The sequence below is a fragment of the Sardina pilchardus genome, chromosome 4, assembly GCF_963854185.1.
Source record: "Sardina pilchardus chromosome 4, fSarPil1.1, whole genome shotgun sequence".
Taxonomy (NCBI): domain Eukaryota; kingdom Metazoa; phylum Chordata; class Actinopteri; order Clupeiformes; family Clupeidae; genus Sardina; species Sardina pilchardus.
In genome coordinates this window covers 28,322,422-28,330,637 of record NC_084997.1, presented here as the reverse complement: position 1 = coordinate 28,330,637, position 8,216 = coordinate 28,322,422, and the positions used below count along the sequence as shown (strand labels likewise).

Genomic DNA, 8,216 nt, shown 5'->3' with positions numbered 1-8,216 from the left:
GTCAAATGAAACAGACTTTGGAGGTCAAACATACTCGAATACGGTACAGAAGGTATAGTGAGAGTGCTCCCTTAGAGCTGGTGAAGTGCTGCCCTTCAGAGAGAAGACAAAGGAGGGGTTGTCTAGAATTACAGTTGGAATGGAAAAGCCAAATAACAAATAACATTTCTAGACAGGAAGGCCATAACCTACCACACACAATACCGTCTGGTGCCCCTCAAAGGGTGACTCCCTTACAAAGAAATAACTGCAATACTTCAAGTGTCATTCTACTGTTGCTGCTCTTTTGCTTTAGTTTTTTTTGCTGTTCATGAAGGAAACTGGAGGCTCTTTTAGGAGGCTAAACCCCATAATGCTATGGCATTGGGAGGGAAATGTATGTAAAAAAACAAAATGACTGCTGAAAAGGTACCTGTACCTGCTGACTATGGTTAGACGCAGATCCCGAGGCCCGTGTACTGGGGTATACATGTAGTTAGAAATGCTCAGCCCTTCTTTGAAATGTGTAAACCTAATGTGACTTACCCCTAATGGCAACGCTCATTGACCACATTCACACGTGCAGTTATTGTTCTCTGACGTCAAGCTCCAGGAACCAGGAAGCCTACAATTCTAAGAGCGAAAGTAACCTATGGTAGCCATTCCTTTGTGCAAACGTACGGAACGCAGGAAATGTACACTTAAAGGGTTCTTGGGGTGCTATATAGAACCATGCAGGTGTTCTAGCACCATGCAGTCCTTTGATGGACCCTTCAAAATGGTTTTAAGAACAATCTAGGGGTGCCATGTACAGTATGAAGCATTGTTTTTTGGTTCTGTATAGCACTTTTTCCAAGAGAGTAGGGAATAATGATAAAACAATTATTACAATTATTAACTACAAAAGCACTCAGAGAGCGTAAACCTCCGCCAAGCGAACACATAACCGGTGATACAGATCTTCCTTGGGTCATTTCAGACCTTCCCTGAAAATGTAATCGAAATCCATCCATAACCTTTTGAGCTATTTTGCGAACAAACAGACAGACAGACAAACAAACAAACAAACCAACAAACAAATCAACAAACAAACCAACAAACCCGATATAAACATAACCTCCTTGGCGGAGGTAATAATGATAAGAAAAGAAACACTGATGTTGGTTATTGTTCTGGGCCCCCTGTGAGCTCAGGGCTCTACCCTACTGTATCTCTACCAACCCCACAGCCTGTCCAGGCCCCGCGTCTCTGCCTGGTCGTGGATTGTAGGCAGGTTATCACATTGTCTTTATGACCCTTTAGCCCCAAAGGAGCCTCACAGTCAACAGATGTGATTACAGTGCCTTTCTGTATACATACATATTGTGGCTGGAGCCTGCATGTCTCTGCAGGACTCGGTGATGAGACGTGATGGGAATGAGAAGTGACTGGAACGGATGAGGCCCAGACACGGTTTCATATCAGCATCTTTTGGTGGCATCTAAATCTCCCACTAGCACTTCCTGTTCCAGGAGAACATTTAGCACACATGCATGGCTGTATATGTGGGTCACAGGATCTCCCAGTGCAGAGGAGAGGATGGGAATAAGTGCTGATTAAAGGACACGGTAGTAAGATGTCATGCTGATTGGATGCAGGGGATCAGTACGCAGCACAGTGATTGGCCCAGGAGTGTGTGTGTGTTTGTGTGTGTGTGTGTGTGTGCGTGTGCGTGCGTGTGTGTGTGTGTGTGTGTGTGTGTGTGTGTGTGTGTGTGTGTGTGTGTGTGTGTGTACATTGAGGATTTTTGTTTGTTTGAATAAAAAGTGACAAGCATAGACAGGGAGTGGACAAGCATACAGTATACTGTATGATATATAAAGACAGAAAACAATGTGCAATATATTTGAAGACAGACAACATGGGGGGGGAGGAGACATGAGAAGATGGATGGATGACGAAGAAGAGAGGAGGAGAAAAGAGAAAGGGATGAAGGATGTGGAATTGGAAAAAGGAGAGAAAAGATAGCACGCAAGATGAAATGGGAGAGTTGATAGAGGGTGAGGGCAAACCGAAGGGAAGAGAGGATGTGATGATGAATAAAGAACAAGAGGGAAGAGAAAAACAAAGCAGAGGAAGGAAGGATGAGGAAAATGAGAAAAGGGGGAGGATGATGAGATTGTGTGTGTGTGTGTGTGTGTGTGTGTGTGTGTGTTTCTCTCTCTGTGTATGTGTGTGTGTGTGTGAGTGTGTGGAGGGGGGGCTGCCGCACATATGTTATTATGGTTTGAACCCCTGGGGGGTTGACAGTTGGGTGCAGAAGTAGGACGCTGAGGTGGAGCTTACTGGGCAATTCAGAAATCTCCTTTCCCTCATTACACACACACACACACACACACACACACACACTCACACGCACACACAAACAAGCAAACACATCATTACTGGGTCAGTATGACAGACTATTGTTTCCTCCCATCTGTGTCTCCAACTGTTTTTTTTTTGTTTGTTTCTTACTACAACTAAAACTATTGTATCGTTATTTGTATGTCGTTTTGGACACAAAAACAAATATGTTAAATACCATAACCATAGCCATATTAATGCTTACTAATTACATGTAATACAACATTTTTATACAACTATCACCTCTCCAAATGCTCAGAGGCCCCAAGCATAAAAACTTCAGCACAGAGAGGAAGTGGAGGAAGTGGAGCAGACTGCAGGAAGAGAGGACGACTGGTGAAATATTTATGGCTCCTTCAGACGAGAACGTCTCTTTACAAACAACAACAAAGGCGCACTTGGGAGATGGAGTGCTGTCTGGCAACTCATTTACTGGACTGACATGTACTGTTTAACAACACGTGTGTGTGTGTGTGTGTGTGTGTGTGTGTGTGTGCGTGCGTGCGTGCGTGCGTGCGTGCGCGTGCATGTCTGTTTGTATTTGTATGTTTGTGTGTGTGTGTATGTGTGTGTCTGTGTGTGTACAGTATGTGAGTCTGTTTATTTGTAATGTATGTATAATATTCAAAACACTAGTAGAGCAATTATAAATGCCTTGGCAATACAAAGTGTTTTTTGCTATGCCAATAAAGCTCTAATGAATTGAATTGAACTGAAATTTGAGAGAGAGAAAGAGAGAGAGAAAGAGAGAGAGAGAAAGAGAGAGAGAAAGAGAGAGAGAGAAATACTGTGAGTATGGGAATGTGATAGTAGTGCAAGTGATGATGATGGTGGTGCGATTAAAAGCTCCTCTATGTGATACTCCATCAGCAGGATATCAGAGTGCTGTGGGTGTGTGTGTGTGCGTGTGTTTGTGTGTGTGTGTGTGTGTGTGTGTGTGTGTGTGTGTGTGTGTGTGTGTATTTGTGCGTGTGTGTGTGTGTGTGTGTGAGAGAGAGAGAGTTAGAGAGAGAGCATGTTGGAGATGATAGTTGTAATACACTCACACACTATTGGCTTTCCAGTGAGATTTCACTCGTGTTTATGACTTGGCTTGTGTGTGTGTTTATTCTGGAGTAATGACTTCTCCTCCACCATCTGAAATTCTTGTCCATATCGCTTCTCTTCAAGAGAATAATGAGCAAAATAAAACTCTGACTCAAGGTTCGGTGATGAACACTGAAAGATTTATTCTGTTAAGTTATCGTGACAGAAAGTGCTACACATTCAGACAGACCTTGACCCAATGTCTCCCCTGGATTCTCCCCCATCTCAAGTGACCACACACACACACACACACACACACACACACATCCACACACACACTAAAACACCTTGGAGATTGAACACCTCACATTCAACTGTTTCCCTCCAGTGATGCATGCACAGGTTTTTGCCTTTCTTCTCATTCATCAGTCCATCTTTTCTTCACTTTCACGCTCGCTCGCTCACTCTCTCCGTTTCACTCGTGTGTGTTTTGAAAAGCGGTGGAGGGAGAGGGGGTGGTCAAGCCTATCAGAGAGCATGTGTGCTTTACAAAAAAAAACAATAGTTCTCCTTTTTTTTACGTTCAATAAAACTGAAGGCCTCTCTGTGTCAATGGAACGGTCCATTATCTCATTGGGTTTGTTCTGGCGGCTTTAATTAACGTGAAGAGTCCTCGCGCTGCCTCTTACATCACATCCTGTTGGTGCTGTGTGGACTCACTCACGACCTGGGAGGGAGAGAGAGAGAGAGAGGGAGAGAGAGAGGGAGAGGGAGAGAGAAAAATAGAGAGGTAGATTGATAGGAATGAAAGGTAGATTGGAGGAGCAAAGAGGAGAGAGAGAAAAGAAAAATAGAGAGAAAGAAAGGCAGAAAAGAGAAAAATAGAGAGGTAGATTGATAGAAACGAAAGGTAGATTGGAGGAGCAAAGTGAAGATTGAGGAAAAAAGACAGACAGAAAGAATGATAGACAGACAGACAGACATGAGAGAGTGTGGAAAGTTGGCAAGAAAAGAAAGAAACCGTGACAGAGATTTAGAGCAAGTGAGTGAGTGAGAGAGAGAAGGAGAGGTGAGAGAAAGAGAGAGAGAGAGAGAGAGAGAGAGAGAGAGAGATGAGGAGAGGGAGAAAAGAGAAGACAGTGTTAATCAACTGTACAGCAGCGGAGCAATGCTTCAGCCTCGGGCAGCACGGCTGTGAGACTGTGTCAGGTGTGAGGGGCAAGAGAACGAGCACTGCAGGTGGGGGGGGGCGCAGGTAGCAGGTAATTACTTCACCTCTGCCAGAACGGCGAGCGGAGGCCAAATCAGGGCAGGTGAGGTGAGGTGAGAGTGGTGGAGACTGAGACAGTCTGGGCAAGTGAGGGAGGTGAAAAGAGAGAGAGAGAGAGAGAGAGAGAGAGAGAGAGAGTGCAGAGAGAAAATAAGTGAGAGGGAGAGATCGCCTTTGGCCCTGACTGGATAAGCGTGAAGTATGAACGCGTGATTCCAGCAACGCTCAGCTCGTCTCCGCTCGACTTATCTTGCTGAAGAGGCTCCGGCCAGAATCCCTCCAGAACATTCTGTTTAGGGAGGACTCGCAGCTCTCTCTCTCTGTAAGTGAAGGCTGTTCAAGTGTCTCAAGGCCGTTCAGAATGGCTGCCATCACAAACTCTCACACTCTCACACAAAAAGAAATTAACTACTACACTTAGATTTCACAAGGTCGGCTCGCTCAACTGTGAGCCATTTACTGACATGATAGTTCGCAACCCAAGGACCCAGGGACGGCACAGGTCTTGAGCATGAGCCTGAACAGCCTCGCCGCGTCAGCTTGGAGCACATTCAATAACATAAAGTGAAAAAAGAAATGGCACTGTATAAAATGTCTGCCATTTTGGTGAAGTGTTCTCTAGCTAGTCTCTCCATCACGGCGTAAGGATTTATGGCAGCAGTTAACTAGAAGCCTGTATCATCATCAGATGAAATAACATGCCTGAGGCATGTCACAGCCATGAAGACTGTCACTGAAGACTGACTGTCATAACTAACCACGCATAACAACATACTGTTATGCGTAGTTATGACAGTCAGTCTTTCTTCAGTGATATAACATTATCATGTCATCAGAAATGGTAATCGCCATGACGCATTTAACGCATCTGCAGCTCTGAGATGACAGTTACTCACAATGATAGCATGACACCGTTATATCAATTGATATCAACCATGACAATGATAAACCATGATACCATGATAACTAACGTAACGATGAAAGGACAGACCATTTTGCCACAACATGGCTCCAACGAGGTTATATCAGTCCTATGAAGGCAGGTTTGAGGTTAACTTGAGCCACAAATACTGCAACTGGCTGTGATCTTGAGCCATAATGGAGGAGGTGTGTGTGTGGGGGGGGGGGGGGGGGTGAGGTCAGAGGGGACAAAAGTGCGAGAGCAGCAGGGACAGGAGTGGACAGGGGTTAGCATCATGCTAACAGCAAGAAACCCCTCTTGAACTTACACACTCTGCGTTCACGCTCACACCCTCCCTAGAGGTTCTGATCTGTGTGGAGACGCAGGGAGAGGAGGAAGAGGAGGAGGATGAGGAAGAGGAGGAGGAGGAGGAGGAGGAGGAGGAGGAGGAGGAGGAGAGGAGGATGTTTAATGGGCCGTAATGGAGGTGTGGGATGTTTTGTTACCACGCGCTCTAATGTGTTTTAAAGTGGGAGATGGCTAATGAAATGAAGTGAAATGGAGACAGGAATTAAATTACCATCGCAGCAGGGGGAAGGGATTTGTCATTACCGCCATTAGGAGAAAGAGTGTGTGTCCTTGTGTGTATGCGTGTGTGTGTGTGTGTGTGTGTGTGTGTGTGGGCACTTGACTATAGGTAAAACTGAAATGGCAAAAGCTCTGTGTTACATTACATTACTGTTTTGTTGGTTTGTTTGTTTGCATTATTATTTTTCTTTTTTCTCTATTATTGTGTTAAGTGCTCCAAATGTACTGTACTGTAAAGCAACATGAGCGCCGTTCTGTGTATGAAATGTGCTATACGGTACAAATCAGGCTTATTATGATTATTATTATTATTATTGCATATTGCAAGTATGTGCAAATATGTACAATATGTGTGTATGACTGTGTATACATTTACATAAGCTGGTTGTGTGTGTGTGTGTGTGTGTGTGTGTGTGTGTGTGTGTGTGTGTGTATGGGTGTGTGTGTGTGTGTGTGCACACATGTACATGTGTTAACATTTAAGTTGGTCCTTATCTGTGTAGGTATTGGAGTTATGTGTGTGAGTGTGTGTGTGTGTGTGTGTGTGTGTGTGTGTGTGTGTGTGTGTGTGTGTGTGTGTGTGTGACAGTTAATGCAGTGGTGTTCTCACCTCGCCGTCGCGTGTCTCGATGGTCTTGATCAGAACGGTCTTCTTGGAGTGGACCTCAGACGAGCGGCCATGCTGCTTCGACTGCTGCAGCTGCTCCGGGCTGGTCTCTATAGTAACACAGTTCCAAGCGTCTATGAGTCATCGTGCCATGGCAACACATCTGCCCAATCATCATCCTCCACAAAACCATCAGGAAGTTAGGAGCACAGTGTTATTAAAATGGTATGCGATGTTGTAGTCAGTAACAGTTGTGATCTAGTGCAGAGGCCGTTTTCTTCACAAGAACCGACAAGAGCAGCATAGTAGCTTTGCTCCCCCTAGTGGTGCAAGAATATACTACTATATTCACTGCTCCATAATGTCATGCTTGTGTGCATGTGTGTGTGTGTGTGCGTGTGTGTGTGTGTGTGTGTTTGAGGAATGTGTGTGTGTGTGTGTGTGTGTGTGTGTGTGTGTGTGTGTTTGAGGAGTGTGTGTGTGTGTGTGTGTCTGTGTGTGTGTGTTTAAGTCGTGTTGACTGACCTCTGAAGCCCATAGCGGCGAATGACTGTGCTGGAAGAGTGATCCTGTAAGAGAGAGAAGCAACCAGAATCAATAAAGAGTCTCTTCTCAAGAAGTAATATCAACTCAACATCCAAACCAACCGCCAGTTTTAAACTAGTTTAATTTGTACAATAGCACCCATGTGTCTACCAAAGCACAGCAAACACTACGGAAGAGTACTAGTTCTTCTGCCCAGGTGGAATAGTGCTCATTCTCCCCAGACGGAAGTGTACGAGCTCTGCCACTCATGATGCCAGCGTGACTGACGTGGCACTGGGAGGATGTAGCGGTACACCATCTTAGTCACTATCATCTACATGCACTATCATCTCTCTCTCTCCCACTCTGTCTCTTTCTCTCTCTGTAACTCTCTCTCTCTCCTCTCAATATCTCTCTTTCTCTATCTCTCTCTCTTTGTCACTCTCACACTCTCTCATTCTCTCCCTCTCTCTCTCTGTCTCTCTTTCTTATGATGGCAGTGTGATCATCTCTCTCTCTCTCTCTCTGACTCTCTCTCTGTCTCTTTGATGGCAGTGTGATCAACTCTCTCTCTCTCTCTCTCTCTCTCTCTCCCTCTCCCTCACCTGCTCTCCTCTCCTTCCAGGAGCTTCCTGTAGGTGGCGATCTCCACGTCCAGGGCCATCTTGATGTTGAGCAGGTCCTGGTACTCGCGCAGGTGGCGGGCCATGTCGTCCTTCATCTTGGCGATGTCGCCCTCCAGGCGGGAGATGGTGTCCTGGTAGCCTGAGGACTCGCGGCCCATGCGCTCCTCCATGTCACGCATCTGCCTCATCAGAGACTCATTCTGCAGGAGGGAGGGATGGGGGGAGAGAGAGAGGTGGAGAGAGAGAGAGAGGCGGGGGAGAGAGAGAGAGAGAGAGAGAGAGAGAGAGAGAGAGAGAAGAGAGAGAGAG

At 45.6% G+C, this 8,216-nt stretch overlaps 1 protein-coding gene across 2 annotated transcripts in view; it reads right to left on the bottom strand.

Moving 5' to 3' along the window:
• Window positions 1–3,568: 3,568 nt before the first annotated feature.
• desma (desmin a) overlaps window positions 3,569–8,216 on the bottom strand; it is a 13,230-nt gene continuing 8,582 nt past the window's right edge. The window contains exons 6-10 of one of the 2 annotated variants that reach the window (XM_062534882.1): window positions 7,887–8,107; window positions 7,282–7,325; window positions 6,760–6,866; window positions 5,890–5,931; window positions 3,569–4,117 (exon numbers count right to left, since the gene is read on the bottom strand). In XM_062534882.1, the coding sequence (XP_062390866.1) occupies window positions 4,076–4,117; window positions 5,890–5,931; window positions 6,760–6,866; window positions 7,282–7,325; window positions 7,887–8,107 (456 nt within the window). In that variant the 3' untranslated portion in view covers window positions 3,569–4,075. The remainder of the gene's footprint in view (window positions 4,118–5,889; window positions 5,932–6,759; window positions 6,867–7,281; window positions 7,326–7,886; window positions 8,108–8,216) is intronic. The other variant, XM_062534883.1, reaches the window with a different exon arrangement.